The following is a 19,387-nucleotide window of genomic DNA, read 5'->3' as shown; positions in this document are numbered from 1 at the left end:
CCCACAAAGAAGATCTGAGGACATACGAGTTTGATTGAGGACCTAAGGTCATGACTTATTGTATGTTGTCTTTTTCGAAATAGTTGCACAAGTCTTAGTGGCAGGCAAAGGAAAAGTAGTCCAATAGGAATAACTGTCAGAATTAAGTCTTCGAACATCAAGGTAAAATCATAACCATCATAACATAGAGTGGCTCGAGGACCAAAATGGTCTTCTACAGCGACAGAGCAATTTTTCGCAAGCATCATGGCGACTGACCAGGCTCTTGGGAGAAGAGTCACTGGTGATGTATCCTCGTCGAGTGTTTCTGGAGCTCGACATAATCGCTGGCTCTGTCAAAGTCAGTATTGAATAAAAAACTAACAGCTTCTAGTCATTGGGAACATTCTGGGGACTCCAAATAAGCTTGGGACTCTTTCGGAGGTATTGGGGTTTGCGAACTTGGGCTTTGGGACCAATGGAAAAGAGTGACAGGAGAAGGATGTCAATTTTGAACCACATAGGTTTCCTCGAAGTCCATTGGTTCGCGCGTAAAACCATGCAAGCTCCACTCATCTCAAAAATAAACTTATCTAAACCCACATGGCATTGTGGCGATCGCATTGCGATCTCAGCTGCAGGATTGTACGTCGCTGCAGTCATCCGCCCCTTTCGGTCGGCACAGTGGGGGCCGGGCCGGCACGGCGTAAACCTTGACGCCACGTGCTTTCAGCATGTACTAGTATGTACCAGTATTAGTACTAGGCAATACGATAGTCTATTTTCAAAAGTGGGTCTGTAACGAAACCAGCTACCTGGCCGTAACTTTGCCCCACCTGCAACTCATCTGTATCCTGGTATGGTACTGTTACAAGATACGATACTCATCTGAATACGGTACCATGGTATCCATGACCTACCGAAATAGGGCATCATGTATCCAAATTCAACAGTGAGTTAAACCTGGTTCTGATGAACTATGCAAGGGCAGGTTTAGCACTCATAAAAGTGATATTTTAATCTCGCCGATATTCATGCATGGTAGCGTGTCCGGAATATCCTATCTGCAAAAGAACTCTACAGTCGAGATACCCATCACCCGAATTCACTTCAACATATCTTCTATCTCTTCGAATTTTCCAAGTTTTTTCATCAAAATTGCTCTACAAGTGCCCGGTCCAGGTGCATCCTAACCTCGATTGCGAGGGCGATTATTCGAGATGATCACCAAGAATACTCCTGCATCGAGTGCTAGCTCCGAATTCGCTGTTCTTACACCTGATATCGCCGCATCACTTCCCGTCAGCAGCGACAAAGCAACGCTGGTAGCGAGATGGGATAATTTGGAGACTCATATAGAGCTTCCAGCATCAACACTCTCTTTCGCTAATAGACTTTGGGAGGACTGTGCCACTTCTCTACGGTCGCTTGGATCTCAAAGTGATATTTCTACAAATGAAGAAATAGTTACTGAGTTTCTCGACTTCTGTATGATGAGAGCTCTGGAACATGGGTATGGAGATGATTCTCGAGACGCATTGTTGATAGTTGAATCCCTTTTGGACTCTCTTGAACAAGACTACCTCGATGGGAACGAGATCCATGCCGCCTTACAGAGCATTGATATCCCCTTGAAACGAAAGCTCTCAATCGTACGAACTTACTTTAATGCTCAAAGGATGTTAGATCGATCGCCGGAAAGTCTCCCATCAAACCTTCTTCAAGCGGCTAGCAAGGGTAGTGCGCGGATTTACGCTTTATTCGGAGGACAAGGCAACGACGAGAAGTATTTTGATGATTTGAGGGAAATGCATTCCACCTATCCGGCCTTCCTCAAGATATTTATTGATTCCGCGGCCCGTCTGCTGGAATGCCTTTCTGCGGAACCTGAATTTAAGATTCACTTCCCTAAGGATTTCAAATTGCTCCAATGGCTTCAAAATTCCGATTCAGAGCCAGATGCTGAATACCTTCTATCCGCACCCATCAGTATGCCGCTTATTGGACTTTTACAAATATGTCATGTTGTGGTAGCTTGTCGAGCAATGGGCCTTAAACCTCGTGAGCTGTGCAGCCACTTGTCCGGAGTGACTGGTCATTCGCAAGGGATTGTCGTTGCATTGATATTCGCCGTTTCTGATACGTGGGAGGACTTCTATCGACACTCGCAGGATGCGCTCCGAATCTTATTTTATATTGCATGTCGATGTCACGAATGGTATCCTCCTCAATTTCTGCCCGAAGCCGTGCGACAAGATGCGCAAGATAATGGTGAAGGGACCCCAAGCCCAATGCTGAGAGTGCGCAATCTTCGACGAGAAACCTTACAAAAGAGCATTGATCAAGTAAACAAACACTTGCCCGAAAGTGCTCAAATATCAATCTCACTCATCAACTCTCCGATGAATATGGTCGTCACTGGCCCGCCGCTTAGTTTACATGGTCTCAATCTACACTTGAGGACTATGAAAGCCACGAAATCAAACTCAGCTGCCCGAATTCCCGCTAGTCAGCGAAAGCCTAATCTCGAAAGTCGCTTCTTGTTTGTCACAGCACCATTTCATGGTTCATGCCTGAAGGATGTATCTGCCTTAGTTCTCCAGGACCTAAAGGGTCTCAAAATATCAGCGAGTCAGCTCCACATTCCTATATTCGGCACGACTGATGGGCAGGACATGCGAAAATTTCAAGAGAAAAATATTATACCAGACATTGTGCGAATGGTGGTTGAAGAGCCGGTCCATTGGGAGAAGGCTACAACGTTTCCCGGTGCCACCCATCTGATTGATTTTGGACCAGGCGGCAGTGCTGGGCTGGGTACTGTTACTGTCCATAACAAAGGTGGTCTTGGTGTCAGACTTGTGCTTGGTACTTCCATGAAAGATAGTGAGGAGTATGGTAACAAAGCTGAATTCTTCAACCGAGACCCTGGATGTCCCGTACAGTACGCAACTAGCTGGGCGGAGGAGTATAAACCACGTTTGATCACAGACCCCACCAATAAAGTCCAAATCAGAACCAAGTTTACTGAAATTTTTGGCTTGCCGCCAGTAATGGTCGCAGGAATGACGCCGACCACCGTGGCGCCAGATTTCGTCTCTTCCGTGATGAACGCAGGATATCATATCGAGCTGGCGGGTGGAGGTTATTACAACGCCAATGATCTTGAGAATGCAATTACAAACGTCGCCCAGAGTGTAATACCAGGTAGAGGTATTACCTGCAATATAATATACGCGAATCCAAATTCCGTACGATGGCAGATTCCTTTGCTGAAAGACCTGCGTTCCAAAGGCCTACCAGTCGATGGAATTTCTATTGGTGCTGGGATCCCGTCTATTGATGTGGCAAATGAGTATATTCGAACCTTAGGTATCAAGCACATCTCTTTCAAGCCCGGGTCAGTTGAGTCCATCCAGCAGGTTATCGACATAGCCCGTGAAAACAAGACTTTTCCCATTGTCTTGCAGTGGACTGGTGGTAGAGGAGGTGGTCACCACTCCTACGAGGACTTCCATGATCCAATTTTGCAAATGTATGGTAGGATCAGAGCATGTAAGAATATTATTCTTGTGGCAGGAAGCGGATTCGGAGGTGCGGAGGACACATTGCCCTATTTGACTGGTGAATGGGCACAACTATTCAATGCCAGCTCGCCAATGCCATTTGACGGTATTCTCATGGGCAGTAGGGTCATGATAGCCAAGGAAGCCCACACCAGCATTGAAGCTAAAATGCTGATTGCTGACACTCCCGGTGTGGAGGACAGCGATTGGGAACAAACATACCAGCGACCTACCGGAGGTGTTTTGACCGTACGCTCCGAAATGGGTGAACCGATACACAAGATTGCCACACGGGGAGTCCAGTTGTGGGCTACAATGGATCGTACTGTCTTCAGCATATCCGACAAGGCCTTAAGGGTGGCTTATTTGAAAGAGAACAAGAACCAAATTATTGATAGCCTCAATAATCACTTTCAAAAGGTTTGGTTTGGTAAAAACCACCTCGGGAAAGCTTGCGATCTTAACGAAATGACTCTTTCTCAAGTCATTCTACGCATAGTGGAACTCACTTTTGTTCGCCATGAGTCCAGATGGATACATCCCAGTTACCAAAAGCTTACTCTTGATCTCCTTCAGTGGATCGAAGATATCCTAAGCACACCGGAGGATGCCTTGAACATGCGATTTTGGCGGTCCATGGCCCAGATTGAGAAGCCAACTTTGGCAATTGAACAATTCCTTGCACGCAACCCGAAGGTTAGTTCATACTTGATGGACACTCCTTGTATACAGACATTCCTCCACCTCTGCAGGAGACCGGGGCAGAAGCCAGTACCATTCATCCCCATTCTGGATGAAGATTTCGAATTCTGGTTCAAAAAAGACTCGCTCTGGCAATCTGAGGATGTTCAAGCGGTACCGGGCCAAGATGTTGGGAGGATATGTATTTTGCATGGTCCTGTGGCAGCCAAGCATTCGACGATTCCGAATGAGCCCGTGAAGCATATTTTGGACAATATCTATCACCAATGGGTGAGCGCATTAGTAAATAAGGGTCATGATATTACTTCGACGCAGATACCATTACCAGGCACCGAGAATGTTGCACAATTAGCCGCCACTGGAATCTCGTCTAACGAAACATATGACCCGGCAATGTACATAGAAAAACCCGAGTGTCTCGATGATTGGATGAATGCGCTGGGCGGGGCGAAAGGTAGCTGGAGGCATGCTATCTTTACGCAAAAGACCATAGTCCAAGATCATAACATTTGCGAAAACCCCCTCCGCCGGATTTTCGCTCCTCGCACTGGAATGCAAGTTGAGGCCCACAGCTATACTTGCAGAGGCCAGTGTGTTGTCCGACTGTTAGAGACAACCGCCGATGGGATGAGCCAAGCGCTAACTGCAGAGGTTCGAGCTGTTGATCAAGGCTTGATTACGGTGACACTTTTCGAAAATCGTACAGTTAATGCTATACCTGCAAGACTAGAGCTCCTCTTTAGTTATCACCCCGAAATAACTTTTGCACCAATCCCTGAGATTCTTCCTGGAAAGATCGATCGTATCAAAGGGTTTTACTGCCAGCTTTGGTTTGGTCAACCTTCAGGCTCCTTTGACAACTTAAGGAGAGACGATGAGTTCCAGGGTGGGATTATGGTTATCAGACGATATAACATCAAGGAGTTTAGCCATTGTATCAATTACGTTCTGACGATCCTTATCACGTTTCAAAATCACAACAGAAGCTATATGCTCCCATGGACTACGCAATCGTAGTGTCATGGAAATCCGTCATGAAGCCGTTACTTACAAAGGGCATCAATGGAGATCTCCTGAAACTTGTCCATCTATCCAACCAATTTCGTCTGCTCGAAGACTCGGACCCTATCCATGAGGGAGACGTCTTGTCTTCAAGCGCGCACGTCCGAAGCGTTCTCAACGAGGACTCGGGAAAGGTAGTAGAGGTGGTTTCGAGAATCCGCCGAGATGGAGATTCCAATGATATCATGGAGGTTGTGAGTCGTTTCATGTACCGGGGATCCTATCATGACTACGAAAATACTTTCCAACGTTCAAAAGAACCGAAATTTCAGGTATCGCTTACCAGTGCTGCCGGAATCGCGATACTGCGGTCTAAGAAATGGTTTATTTCTAACAATCCGGAGTTGGATCTCCAAGGACTCACGCTGACGTTTGATCTGGAAACCCATGCTGAGTATCATGATAAACACGTCTTTAAGTCCTTGCGCTGTTCAGGCCCTGTGTACGGACGCACAACGGCGGGAAGGATTCTCAATATAGGTCATGTGGATTACAGGGCTGGATCATCTTTCTCTAATCCTGTCATTGACTACTTGAACCGCCACGGCACGACCATTGATCAACCTGTCATTTTCGAGAAGCCTATCATCTTGGGTAACGGGGAAATTCGGTTCAAGTTACCCCCATCCAATGAGGAGTATGCCAGGGTCTCTGGTGACTTCAACCCGATCCATGTGTCCACGACATTTGCTGAATACGCCAATTTACCTGGGACCATAACACATGGCATGCACATGAGTGCTAGGGTTCGCAATATACTAGAAACGCTCACGGCCGCTGGATCTCCCAAACGAGTCAGAACCTACAAGTGCTCATTTGTGGGAATGGTGCTGCCTGATGATAACGTTGAAGTCGTATACCAGCATGTCGGCATGATTCGCGGTCGAATGCTGATACGAGCTGAAGCAAGTCGTGTAGGAACGTCAGAGAGGCTAATTATCGCTGAAGCTGAAGTTGAACAGCCCAATACGTCATTCCTTTTTACTGGCCAGGGTAGTCAAGAGAAAGGAATGGGTATGGACTTGTATACAAGCAGCCCAGCAGCACGTCGAGTTTGGGATCGCGCGGATAAGCATTTTTTCGACAATTTTGGTAATTACTCATTTTTAGCCCAGAGTAAGCAAACGTCAGTACTAACCCTGCCTCCCAGGCTTTCGTATTACGGATATAGTACGCGATGACCCAAAAGAGCTTACAATCCATTTTGGAGGGGTGAGAGGGAGAGCGATTCGTGATAATTATATAGCGCTCGAGTGTGAGATGATTCATCCGGACGGGCGTGTGACGTCGGAAAAAATGTTCAAGGATATCAACGCGGCGTCCAGGTCTTATACTTTTCGATCAGCTCTTGGTCTACTATCCTCGACCCAATTCACGCAGCCAGCACTGACGCTCATGGAAAAAGCAATCATTGACGACATGAAAGAGAAAGGGTTGGTCGCTGATAACTGCAGTTTCGCCGGCCACTCATTGGGAGAGTATTCCGCACTCGCTGCAATTGCTGAAATCATGCCAGTCGAAAGTCTAATCTCAGTTGTTTTTCACCGTGGTCTTACCATGCAGATGGCGGTAGAGCGAGACGCGTTGGGCCGGTCAAACTTCTCAATGTGCGCTGTAGATCCGAGTCGATTGTCGAAGAGTAAGTCGAGCTCGCACCTTATCGACTTAACAGGTCCGCTAATCACAAGTCAATTAGCTTTCGATGAGGAGCGACTGGGATATTTAGTTTCACTCATTTCGAGCGAGACAGGATGGCTGCTTGAAATCGTGAACTATAATGTTTCAAATTCACAATACGTATGTGCTGGTGATGTAAGTACCCTCTTATTTGGACAAATATTTCGTCAGGAATGCAACTAAGACAAAACACCTCCAGCTCCGTGCTCTGGACTGTCTGTCAGAAGTAATAGGAGTCTTTAAGGCGCAAGATGAAGCTTTCCAGGATATACTCTCAGGAAGATCACCTCTTGATGAAATTCGAGCTTGCATGTTGAGAACTATTCGAAAGTGCGCGAATGAAGTGAAAGGTAAACCACAGCCAATTTTGCTTCAGCGAGGGGTGGCTACTGTCCCTCTTCGAGGAATTGATGTGCCCTTTCATTCGTCCTTTCTGGCACCTGGAATCTCTACATTCCGCGATTGTCTGCATCGCCACATCGACAAGTACAGCCTGGACATTGACAGGCTGGTAGGAAAATACATACCTAACCTGACTGCTATCCCTTTCGAGGTCAGTGAAGAGTATTTCCATGAGGTCTACCGCCGCACCAAATCCCCGGTCATAGGAAACATCCTCGCTAAGGTAAGTGTCTATCCATTCACTTTCAACGATCGAGTATTAACCATGTGGAAACTGCAGTGGAATGACTATGCCAATATGGATGTTGTACATTGAAAGTTGCCATTTTTTATGATGATATCTCATCGGTGTTTTGTTTGGCAGGTGTTGCCGCGATGCTTAGCTTCCTATTATAATAATCACATATTTCATGGTATCCATACTTCTTGTCTGGAGACACTACTCGATGCAATTCTTTTAATTCTGATCCAGTGCGGTACAATGGTTGAATAATAAAATAAGACGAGTACTCTTCATGTTGAAGAAGGATCACATTTGATCCAACTAGGTAAATCCAAAACATATCATTCAGGCTTTACCGTGTAATGTCGTCCTAATAGGTTGTCCATAACGGTTCCGATCTATTTCTATCTTAAGTACTTTGCATACAAATTCTGTGTGAAGGAATCATCTAAAACAAACCCAATCCAAACCCATCGTTACTGTTAAGTGTCCCGTGGAGAGCATCTAATGCAAGAAAGGACTTTGCAATTTGGAGTCCACGCTGTCGCTCTGCCTCAATGAGGTCCCAAGTCCACGTTGATGTGGGCGAGCCTTCAATACTCTCTGTCGGCGTCTCACGAGGAGGAAGAAGTTTTGCGGCGGAGAGTACTGTCTCCGGTGAGACTGTGACTCTTCCACGTTTAAAAACATATCTTGTAATTGCAGAAGCAGCAATAGATTTATTGATAGCCTCTGATGATGCCGAGCTAGCGACGCTAGTAATATTTTGCTTGGAAGTGCTCGCATATGGCTTGGAGAAGAGATACCCCTTAGCAATCGGTGATCCTTTCTTTGTCTTCAAGAAGTGGCTGACAAGATACAGCCACTTTTCATCCCAGCATAGTACTCGAGTATGTATTTCATAGGCTTCATATGGCTTGATCTCTCGGCGGAAGACGCAAGCAGTCGAACCCAGCGCGATATTCAAGTCACCTCCGGAAAATCCCAAAGCCATCTGATCTTTGAACAGCGAGGCAATCAGATGTACGCGGTTGATATCAAGATCCGTGAAATAGGTAGCATTTGACTTGTGCATGTTATAATCGCACTCAATCAACCAATTCCGCGAGGTCGTTACGACAGGATAGAAAAGGCTTTGGGCGCCATGGGTGACAATATCCACCCGTCGATTTCGATTGAAGATAATATGTTGTTGTAGACAATAAATTAGTCGTAACTGGGAGGTTGGAGTCAGTACGCATTCACATCAGGATGGAAGGGTAGTACGAACATGCCAAAATCCTGGAATACCCTTCAAATTTGTTACCAAGAAGATTACTCCAATGGCCAGAGCAATGCTTTGCCAAGTCAGTTCGCTGAGTAACATCGCGGGAATCATGATGCGCAGAGCAAAGATTGCTATACAACAATTTCTTCTTGGTCTATCGAAGAACTGTTTTGTGGCTATTTCGCTCCTTAGTGTAAGATTTTGCCTGTAATCCTTATCATACTCGACTTCAAGAAGACTGCGGGCGGAATTAGGTCGGATCCAAAAAATATTGCGCTATTGATTGAAAATTATGTTATTGGTAACTGCGTATAATCATCACAGTGGATGTGGTCCAAAATTCGAGTTGACTTCATATCATCTACATATACCAGTATTTGCTTTTTGATTATGGACCCAATGTAAGATAACATACTTATGTTCATGTATACGAAGTTCTCAATTACCCGTCGCTTCAGTCCGAATAGGGTGGGGGGAGGTGAAGCGACGGGTATTCCAGTTATTGAGCTAGATTGAATGTAATGATTAGCTATAAGAAGTTATCCAATATTATTGGTCCAGTACTTGTTCTAGATTGAGCTTGATCATGATCATGTTAATCTAAACTAGCATCGCGTCTATATTGAGGCGTTCTATAACCTTGGTTTAGCACAAGCTTTTGTAATCTATTAATACGGGTGGGGCCGAACGTTATTACCATGTATCAAACGCCAATGTATCGTACTGTTATGATACCAATACTATAAATTACGATTTTCTTATGATTTATTACGATTGCAACGTTTACCTGAATCATTTCAAATTTGTGGAGCCGTCTCAAGCTATCTCAGATGAGTTTATCTCGTAAATTATATTTTTTTTACGCGACGTTAGAGCAACCACTATGCCAACAATTTGCTGCATCATTAGCGCCGCCTTATTCGGGTTCAAGAACTCAGGAACAGTAAAGAAGTCTCTGAGCTTCGGCAATACGTGCAGGTCCACATAGCAGTTCCGGTCACGGTACTACTGGATATGGCTTTCTGAGCATATCTAATGTCCAATATAAATAGAAACATGGAGGACAAGAAATAGCATCAATGAGATTCTGAAACGTCCCTCAACTATCAGTCTCTATCAATACCCAGAATATTCAAGGATCTCAACGAGAGTCCTTGCTGTTATTCCGTCAAAACGTTTTCAAATCTATTGAACTCGTATGTATTTTTTTGTCATGATTTCCTTGCTTGATTTGATATGCTGATATGGTTCTACAGGGTTCATAACCCATTCCAAAGCTCTTCACGCTTCGGAGGGACTTTGGGACTAAAGCCTAGTCGGGAACATTGAAAAGGACTTGAAACTACGATGTCTCCCTCTATTAATTCTGCGGATAACGCAACCTCGCGTTATTCAAGCCCTGGAAACCCTATTGTCAAAGTTAATTCAGCCAACGTGGAGTACACGAATGAATTCATCCGTACCCAAGCTGTCTATCGTGGTACAGAGGCTACCAAAGATGAGTCTGGAAGCGTTATTGCAACTCCTTACGAGAAGAAGTACGAATTCAAGATCAATCGTAAGGTCCCTCGCGTCGGGGTCATGCTTGTCGGTCTTGGCGGCAACAATGGTACTACAGTGACTGCAGGTATTATTGCTAATCGCCTTGGTCTCACTTGGCAAACGCGCGAGGGCGAACAATCGGCCAACTACTACGGATCTATCGTGATGGGATCAACAATTAAGCTCGGTGTGGATCCCAAGACCGGTGAAGATGTCAACATCCCTTTTCATGATATCCTTCCCATGGTGCACCCCAACGATCTTGTTGTCGGAGGATGGGATATCAGTTCCATGAACTTGGGAGATGCTGCTGACCGCGCGGCGGTTCTTGAGCCAGGCTTGAAGAATCAGATTCGCAAGGAGCTATCTGCCATTAAGCCGCTCCCTAGTATCTACTATCCTGATTTCATTGCTGCAAATCAAGGAGCACGAGCCGACAATATTCTGGAGGGCAGCAAGGCTTCCCGCACTCATCTTGACAAGATTCGTCAAGATATCAGGGACTTCAAATCTTCACACAACCTGGATACTGTGCTTGTTTTGTGGACGGCAAATACGGAAAGATATGCGGATATTATTTCAGGGGTCAATGAGACCGCCGACGAGATTCTACAGTCCATTTCGGACGGGCATTCTGAAATCGCGCCATCTACGATCTTCGCAGTTGCGAGCATTCTTGAAAACGCACCTTTCATCAATGGCTCCCCTCAAAATACATTTGTTCCTGGTGTGGTTGATCTTGCAACTCGTCACAAGGCGTATATCGCAGGCGACGACTTCAAATCAGGCCAGACAAAAATGAAGGCCGCTTTGGTAGAGTTCCTAGTGAATGCTGGAATCCGTGTCAAGTCCATTGCGAGTTATAATCATCTTGGCAACAATGACGGCTACAACCTGAGCGCTCCAGCACAATTCCGCTCCAAAGAGATTTCCAAATCAAACGTTGTGGATGATATGGTGGCAGCTAACACTGTTCTGTATAAACCTGGCGAGCATCCAGATCACTGTGTGGTCATTAAATATCTCCCAGCAGTCGGAGATAACAAGCGGGCATTGGACGAATACTACGCTGATATCTTCCTCGGAGGACATCAGACCATCAGTCTGTTTAATGTTTGCGAGGATTCGTTGCTTGCATCTCCCCTGATTTTGGATCTAGTCATCCTGGCTGAAATTCTTACTCGTATTTCCTGGCGCGAGACGGACTCGTCATCCTCGATTTCCGACTACCAAGGATTTCATAGCGTCTTAAGCCTGCTGAGCTACATGCTGAAGGCACCTATGACACCTCCAGGGGTCCCAGTAGTTAACGCACTCGGCAAACAACGCACCGCTCTCACCAACTTCTTCCGCCTCGTCATTGGCTTGGAACCGGAGTCAGAGGTCGCATTGCAGCAGCGGCTACCTTGATCGGCGTCATGGCTACTCAGCTGTGGACGCACGTTAAATTTTCTCTCATTTCTTGACACGCTCGTTCTGGATTGATCTTTACTGTTACTCTGCTCCTTACTTGATACAGTCGTTACCACCTCCATCTGATTGAATATTCTCACTGCTATTTATATTCGAAGTTGTCGGACATACGATACAGCACTAAAATTTAACATGCACGAATGTGATATGAATATACAATGCGAATAGCTTGAATACCGTAACTAGTTCAAAATATTATGAAGGTGGGGTCTGTTTAGACGTACTTGCTACCAGAAATACGCGAAGATACGCGAGGCTATTAGGTAGTATCTCCGTCACTTTCTAAAAACCCAGTAATTTGCAGCTACGGCCTTGTCTTGTTAGTGCATGTTTTGATATCGAGAGGGCTCATGCTGAACGTATCTCCCAAGGCTATATAAACAGCATGTCCCAGGCATTCTGTTCCTGACCTTAAACATCTCCCAAGGCTCCATTGACCAAGACAATAACATCTCTCAATATGACACCTTCCACACTCAAGGTCGGATGTGCAGGAGCTGGGCGCATGGGAAAGCGCCATGCTATGAACTTATTGCATCGCACTCCTCGCGCTGATCTGGTTGCCATTTTTACACCAGATGCTGACGAGAGAGAATGGGCAAAGGCCAACTTAGAGCCCTATGGAGTCGCCATCTACGATGATTACGATTCTATGCTTCAGCATACTGGACTGGAGGCAGTTTTAATTGCGACAGTGACAACAGTCCATGCAGAACAGGCAATCAAAGCCATAAATACTGGAAAACATGTCCTCTGCGAAAAGCCTCTGTCGACCAGCGCTGAGATCGTATGTATCCATCCCAGTGAGCCCCTGATGCACGATGCTAATTATGTACAGTCGCAATCAATAGTCGATGCAGCAAATAAAAGGCCAGAACTGAAGGTCATGTGTGGTTTCTCCCGGCGGTTTGATGCATCTTATCGTGATGCATGGACAAAGATGTCCGCTGGCCTGATCGGAAAGCCATCGGTAATCCGTAGCCAGACGTGTGACAAAATTGATCCGACTGGGGCTTTCGTGGCCTTTGCTGCTACCTCAGGTGGAATTTTCTGCGACTGTTCGGTCCATGACATCGATTTAATACTCTGGTTTTACGGACAGGAGAGCAAGGTCAAGTCTGTGGTAGCAAGTGGTATCACCAGTTTGCATCCAGAGCTACGGGAGTACAATGACTGCGATAACGCAGTAGGAATCATTGAGTTCTACGATGATCGCGTTGCCTACTTGTATTGTTCGCGCATGATGGCAGCTGGCCAGGAAGACACTACTGAGATTATCGGAACAAGAGGAAAGCTTGTGGTCAATGGCCATGCGCAACGAAACTTGCTCAGCATTTTTGATGCCTCCGGAGCGCGTCGGGAATTACCAGCACACTACTACGAGAGATTTGAAGTGGCATTTGTGGACGAGGTCAACGAATTTGTTGCTTCCTGCTTAGACGATACCCAGCTTCCCATGCAGCTTTCAGGTGCGGTAGATGCAGTCAAGATAGCTAAAGCGCTCCAGGACTCGCTTGTAAGCCATCAACGCATTTGGTTCAAGCAGAACGGCGAAAGATCGGATAAAGCACTCCTATAGAGTGAGAACTAGGAAGTTGGATAAAGTTAGATACCATCTCTGATCAATCTGTTCGAATGCAACCGTACAGCAAGTGTCTATACAGTTTACTGGACGAAACAGTCGTGAATCTGCAATCATGCTTTCAATGTACGGAGATATTTCAGTACTGAGCTCATTACCCGTAAGTTTCATACGATACCGTAACTCTTTCAAGATTGATAGTCAATTTATCTTCCGTATAAGTGGAACTGTCTAAAATGCTATTTGGGGTCCGAAACCGAATTTTTGTTATCACACGTTTCGGATTCCTTAAATAAAATGGCACGACTATGATGATAGTAAAAGTGCCCGAATCCTACGTAGAAAGGACTGCACCATAATCTCGTAACTTACGTATTACGAAATGCTGACGCGATTAGTCATTGGAACGCTAAATTCGGAACATTTATGCAGCTAGGAGCTAATAACTCCGAGAAGCTCAATACGGTCTCTTTAAAGTTGCGGCTGAGATAAAGTACACGGGTAGGCCGGCAAGATTGCGGATCCCTGCTGACTTGCACTTTAGGGTGAAGCTTATTGTGGCGTCTCTAATGGGTGGAGATTTCTACCTGGCTAAATCCTGCTGCGGTCTCCCCAGGAAGCTTAGACGTGTCATATCCTCAATACTCATACAATATGTTGGTCATTTATTGGGGGCCTTTTACCTTGCGGGTGGTTGAGTCCGGTGAAAGATTAGAGTTCCACGATAATCTTGAGACTCCGCGTATATGCATGGATCCACTTCCAAGCTCCGTAGCTAAGGCGAGCTGAGTCAGTTTGGCGTGCTTAAGCTTGGGCTCTGTCATGTGTTTACAGCGAAAATGGGCAATACCGGAGCTGTCACTATAATACACCAAGGAAATAGAGAAAATAGTCGTGATGGCGTCACAATGTAGACTCATCATTGAAAAATCTCACTCACGGCAAGCTTGTGGATCCAAATCATCACCGAGTCAGAAATGGGGCTGGCTCGTACTGTATTCTGTATCCTGAATTAGTGCGTTGTAGTTTAATCAGCAAGCTTTAAGCAATATTTGGGTCCCTGGCTTGGCGTAAGCATCTAGAAACACTGCATATACGAGGCAACATGTACCACACGTGGCTTCCAAATTACTGAATAGGGTATATGGATACCGGTGCTCAACTGGGATTCCCATTTTTGCGCACCTTGCTCCATACTGCAATTGATCCGAGAAATTAGCTCCTGTCGCCAACGGAAATATCTCTGATTTTCCCTGCACATCCGCCAAATGACGCTTTCTCTATTATAATTTGCCAACAAACGTAAGCATCGGCCCCTAACTTTATTATCTTTTGCTTATTTCGATCCATACGTTCAGCTAGTTTCTCGGTTCAATTATATTCGCTGACCTGAACATCGTCATACTTTGCCATACGGTGACAGCAGAGCCGCTAACGTGTTTCGCCTCGCGTATTATCCAAGGATGTCATCTTGTTACATATCATTGGACATTAGTGGTATTGAACCTGGTTGACGAAAGCACGGTGGACGAACGCCATCGTGACTCAAACCATACATGTAATCTCGACAAGTGGGAGACTTGAGGATGACAGAAGATCAAATCTGGGGCCAGAAAGAGGATAACCAAACAGAAGGTACAATCGAATATTTACTACCAGAAAGCAAATAGCTATCAACCACATCTTAGAAGGAACATTTTTCTGGCTCAGTTGAAGACCTATCTTGAACTTTGAGGCCCAAAGACTTTTTTCTAGGTACATTTTAAGTGAGAGAAAATTGTAACTCGTTCAGAATGACATTTGCACCGCCTGCAGCAAACCTAGGTACGTGTCTCTCTCGAAGATTTGCCTCCTGCTAACAGATCCCTCGATAGACTGGGCCAAACTTGGTCTTGCAGTGACCGATATTGGTAAGCTTCATTTATTCGCTAACGCTCCTTGTCTAATTATCCGTGGCAGTCAACGGTCACGTCGAATGTAGATATGATGCAGAGGCCGGTAAATGGCTTGCACCCACTTTTGTGCGCGATCCTTATCTTCGTATACATGGTCTTGCACCGGGTTTGAATTATGGTGAGTCCTTAAGTCTGGCGCGTGATCACAATGCTGAGGAGGTTTTAAAACACTAGGACAACAGGTCTATGAAGGACTGAAAGGTATGAAATCCGAGTCTCCACATCTCTAGTCACTGCTGACTCTTTGTGGGAAAAAGCGAGTCGCAACAGAGATGAAGAGATCTTGCTGTTCAGAGCGGATCGACATGCCAGACGAATGGCCCACTCCGCTTACTATGTTTCGATTCCTCCGATCCCCGAGGAGCTCTTTCTTGATAGCGTTCGCCTCGCTGTGGCCGAAAATGCTGAGTTTGTTCCTCCATATGCCACCAACGCAGCACTATACATCAGACCGCTAGCTTTTGGTAGTGCAGGACACTTTGCGTTAACTCCGCCCCGGGAGTACCTTTTTTGTGTATTTGTGCAGCCCTTTGTTACCTATCACGGTAGCGGTGCAGCCGATGCCTTAATTATCGATGAGTTTGATCGAGCTGCTCCACGAGGCACTGGCTCAGCAAAGGTCGGCGGTAATTACGCGCCCGTCATGCGATATACTGACAAAGCGAGGGCCGAGGGTTTCCCGCTCACACTTCACCTCGATAGTAAGACGCAGACAGAGATTGACGAGTTCTCCACTTCCAGCTTCATTGGAGTCAAGTCAGGCAATGATACCGTTTCTCCTACACTCGTTGTTCCAGATAGCAAAAATGCGATTGAAAGTGTGACCAGCGACTCCACTGTTGCTGTTGCCAAGGCATGGGGCTGGACTGTGGAAAAGCGACCGGTAAGTTCCTCTAAGATAGGAGAGTTGTTTCGATACGATACTCATATATACATATATGCAGGTCCTTTACAATCAATTAGCCGATTTCACAGAAGTCATTGCTGCGGGAACAGCAGCTGCCCTTGTTCCAATCCGCTCAATCACCCGCCGCTCTACGGGTGACAAATTCACGTTTGAGAGTGGCCCCCTGTGCCAGAAGCTCTCTACATATCTGAGACAGATTCAGCGAGGGGAGAGTTCTGATTTCCCAGAATGGGTTGAAGTCCTTCAGCCACCTGAAGTGGTGTACAACAAATATAAGACTGCGGAACTACCCACCTATGGAAACGGTCACGAGAACGGCCTCGCGGAAAATTAAGCGTAAATGGAAGACATGTACGAAGAATATAGGTGTACTGTTTTGATTTCAAGCCATGTCAACTGAGGGTTAAAGGTTCCCCAGTAGTCAGATACTTTCAAATTCTACTACCTGCCACAACATGTTGAAATATTCCATAACAAGTTCCGCGCAAGTGTCTTTGTCTTTTTTTTTAGATACTTCCATCTATGATACGCTATCAGTCCCATACATCATTACCTGTGTAGATCGGGAATCAGCCTACTGAAATAATTCTGGTTGTGTAGGTACTACGCAGGACCTCCGCCACACCGATGTAATGATAGCTATCCAAGGATTATTAGAACAACGTTCTGAATTGTATATTGATCCCAAATATGTCAGAAGTTTTTGATTTATTTGCGAGGTTTAACCTGAAATATAGATTTTGCCGCTGCTGAGAGATGGGCTCTAGAGCCTAATTGACTATGAAGTGCATGATGAATGCGATTATGGTAGGCTCGATGGTGTAGACATGACTTTAGTCATATAAACTGCATTTTGTAATCTAGAAACCTTTTGCCATCTAATATGACATTGTCCCGCTTCTCAATGTTGGAGTTCACTACCAAATATGGCAGCTCGAAGTCTCCCTCTCTTATTACATCGCATAGATCTATCCTACCATCATGCCATATCCCGTTTTCGGAAGCGAATCATTGGTCCATCCTTGGAAGCAGTTATGTGGTCGTAGAGCTGGTATTCATTTGTTCGATGACGACCAGGCTCCAGTCCCGGCGCGCCCTCTCCTACTCGCATCTCCTCATTGGATCCACCAAGACTGAGATCGAATCTGTACAGAATAGTGGCTAGGGCCAAGGTTAACTCAGTTATCGCAAGACCTTTACCAATACAACTGCGAGGCCCGATGGAAAATGGAGTGTAGGCATTATGCACGGCAGTCAATGATTCGCGAGTAGCAGTTCCGAGACCACCTTGGTCACTTCCAGCAAGAATCCATCGCTCAGGTCTAAATTTAAATGGCTCGGGGTAGTACTCAGGATTGTGATGGATCGCGTAGACACCAGTTCCCACATCGTAGCCCTCGGGGACATGCTGTTCATCAAAGACCCCTCCACCTTTGCCGACTTCGCGCCAAAGTGCACTTCCTGCTGGCGGGCTCATGCGCATGCTTTCGTCGATACATGCGCGTAGATAGACGCAAGAAGAAAGAGTCGTGCCCAACGTAATTTGATCGACACTCGAAAACGCTGCCCTTACTTCTCCAGCAACAACATTGTACCATTTCGGGTCATGTGATAGGTAAAAGATAGTGGAGGCCAGGGCAGTGGAGGTAGTGTCGGATCCTGATTGTACGAAATATCAGTAAAAGAAAGTGAATTGGATAGCCTAGATACATGCACGTACCAGCCACTACAAGGGTTGTGGTTTCGGCGCCAATTTCAGCCAAAGTTAGACTTTGCTGGGTTTCAGGATCTTTTGCATCCATCAGAAAAGTGAAGACATCTTGACGTGTAGACTTGGCGCTCTTGAACCGGCTCTGAAGTAACTTGTTGACGAACTGAATAAATTTATTGCGGCCCTGGATGGATTTAGCAAAAAGCCAACGGTCCAGCCTCCTGAAAGTCAAAATTGGGGCTTGCGATAGAACCGAAGTGCGAACATTGGACTCTTCGATGGCTTTTACCACGAAACGGTGTTCATCCTTTGTCACTGTGTTGTATTCCTCACCGAAGAGGACGTCTGACATGATATCAAATGTCAGATAATTACCTTAATAGGGACTCGGATTAGTATACGATCTTCAAAACCAACTTCCAAGGCATAGTTCCCGTCGCCAACATACAAAAGTGTGCCATATTGTGAGCGATAGACCATTGCTTCACGTCTGATCCAACCAAAACGGAACATAGCTCATTGACATGTTTCAGGATCGCGGGTTGGTATCGGCGAAGAGCAGCGTCAGAAAGTCCTTGGCTTATGATTCTTCTCTTGCGGCCATGAGCTTTCTTATTGATTAGTGTAAGAGTGTTGGGCGCCCGGTGCACCATAGCATTGTATAACTGTGACTTTTGTGTGTTGCTCTTATATCCATAGACATCTAAACATCAATTGGTTAACCACCTAGCTTAGACTTCTTTTACAGGGGTCCATACCGTGAAGCCCAGTGCTGGTATTCAGCAATAGTGCGTTCGGAGAGTAACGGACATAATTGCCTATCGCGCAGTCAACATCAGACATCCAGGAGACCACGTGTCTTTGAATGCTCACCATATTTTTCATGACAGCGCTGCATATCAATATGCAGGTCACCTTTCCACGCATGCCAGCCAGCATACAGTCGAGTGAATTTTGCTAGAAATGGCCCAGGATAGCGAGCCAGAGGATGAAACCATAATTGATAGGCACAGAAGAGCAGTGTCTACATATACAGTGGTAAATAGGCGTGACCAGCAGGAGTTTCATATGGGAATTATTACCAGAAAAAAGAGTCCTCCCAAGGATGCAGCAATAGATATCTGGACAGAATGCCAGGGCTCATTGACAGAACTGTGCAACATCTTGTCTGAAAGGTCTGTTGCACGAATGCGATAACAAGAAGGAATATATGAATGGATATGACTTTCAGACTGAAGAGAAAATCTTGGTACTGAGATCCTAATTTATGATTTTTTCGTCATTCTCCTGATGGTGATCATGCAACACTTTGGACTTATTTTTGTCCCAAGGACGGCAT

The 19,387-nt window shown here is 45.7% G+C and overlaps 6 protein-coding genes across 6 annotated transcripts; 4 read left to right on the top strand and 2 right to left on the bottom strand.

The window, feature by feature from the left end:
• Positions 1-1,199: 1,199 nt before the first annotated feature.
• On the top strand, positions 1,200-7,704 carry TSTA_081050 (malonyl CoA-acyl carrier protein transacylase, putative; the record flags this gene model as incomplete). The annotated part of the gene is made up of 5 exons (XM_002477790.1): positions 1,200-5,192; positions 5,231-6,401; positions 6,460-6,948; positions 7,006-7,121; positions 7,186-7,704. The coding sequence occupies 5 exons, from the start codon at positions 1,200-1,202 to the stop codon at positions 7,702-7,704; spliced, it is 6,288 nt and encodes a 2,095-aa protein (XP_002477835.1).
• A 355-nt stretch (positions 7,705-8,059) lies between these two features.
• On the bottom strand, positions 8,060-8,989 carry TSTA_081040 (uncharacterized protein; the record flags this gene model as incomplete). The annotated part of the gene is made up of 3 exons (XM_002477789.1): positions 8,060-8,357; positions 8,418-8,827; positions 8,882-8,989. The coding sequence occupies 3 exons, from the start codon at positions 8,987-8,989 to the stop codon at positions 8,060-8,062; spliced, it is 816 nt and encodes a 271-aa protein (XP_002477834.1).
• A 1,236-nt stretch (positions 8,990-10,225) lies between these two features.
• On the top strand, positions 10,226-11,830 carry TSTA_081030 (myo-inositol-1 phosphate synthase, putative; the record flags this gene model as incomplete). Its single annotated transcript, XM_002477788.1, has 2 exons — positions 10,226-10,265; positions 10,308-11,830. The coding sequence occupies 2 exons, from the start codon at positions 10,226-10,228 to the stop codon at positions 11,828-11,830; spliced, it is 1,563 nt and encodes a 520-aa protein (XP_002477833.1).
• A 523-nt stretch (positions 11,831-12,353) lies between these two features.
• TSTA_081020 (NAD binding Rossmann fold oxidoreductase, putative) lies at positions 12,354-13,472 on the top strand (the record flags this gene model as incomplete). Its single annotated transcript, XM_002477787.1, has 2 exons — positions 12,354-12,680; positions 12,732-13,472. 2 exons carry the CDS (start codon positions 12,354-12,356, stop codon positions 13,470-13,472), a joined length of 1,068 nt encoding a protein of 355 aa, XP_002477832.1.
• Positions 13,473-15,268: 1,796 nt separating this feature from the next.
• TSTA_081010 (subgroup IIIi aminotransferase, putative) lies at positions 15,269-16,671 on the top strand (the record flags this gene model as incomplete). The annotated part of the gene is made up of 6 exons (XM_002477786.1): positions 15,269-15,299; positions 15,338-15,385; positions 15,435-15,548; positions 15,605-15,631; positions 15,688-16,313; positions 16,375-16,671. 6 exons carry the CDS (start codon positions 15,269-15,271, stop codon positions 16,669-16,671), a joined length of 1,143 nt encoding a protein of 380 aa, XP_002477831.1.
• A 645-nt stretch (positions 16,672-17,316) lies between these two features.
• Positions 17,317-19,211, bottom strand: TSTA_081000 (cytochrome P450, putative; the record flags this gene model as incomplete). Its single annotated transcript, XM_002477785.1, has 6 exons — positions 17,317-17,996; positions 18,058-18,423; positions 18,497-18,751; positions 18,807-18,866; positions 18,922-19,072; positions 19,131-19,211. The coding sequence occupies 6 exons, from the start codon at positions 19,209-19,211 to the stop codon at positions 17,317-17,319; spliced, it is 1,593 nt and encodes a 530-aa protein (XP_002477830.1).
• Between the last annotated feature and the right edge of the window lie 176 nt (positions 19,212-19,387).

Source organism: Talaromyces stipitatus, genomic scaffold (assembly GCF_000003125.1).
Source record: "Talaromyces stipitatus ATCC 10500 scf_1105507295527 genomic scaffold, whole genome shotgun sequence".
Classification (NCBI taxonomy): Eukaryota; Fungi; Ascomycota; class Eurotiomycetes; order Eurotiales; family Trichocomaceae; genus Talaromyces; species Talaromyces stipitatus.
This window is presented reverse-complemented; position numbering and strand designations above follow the sequence as displayed.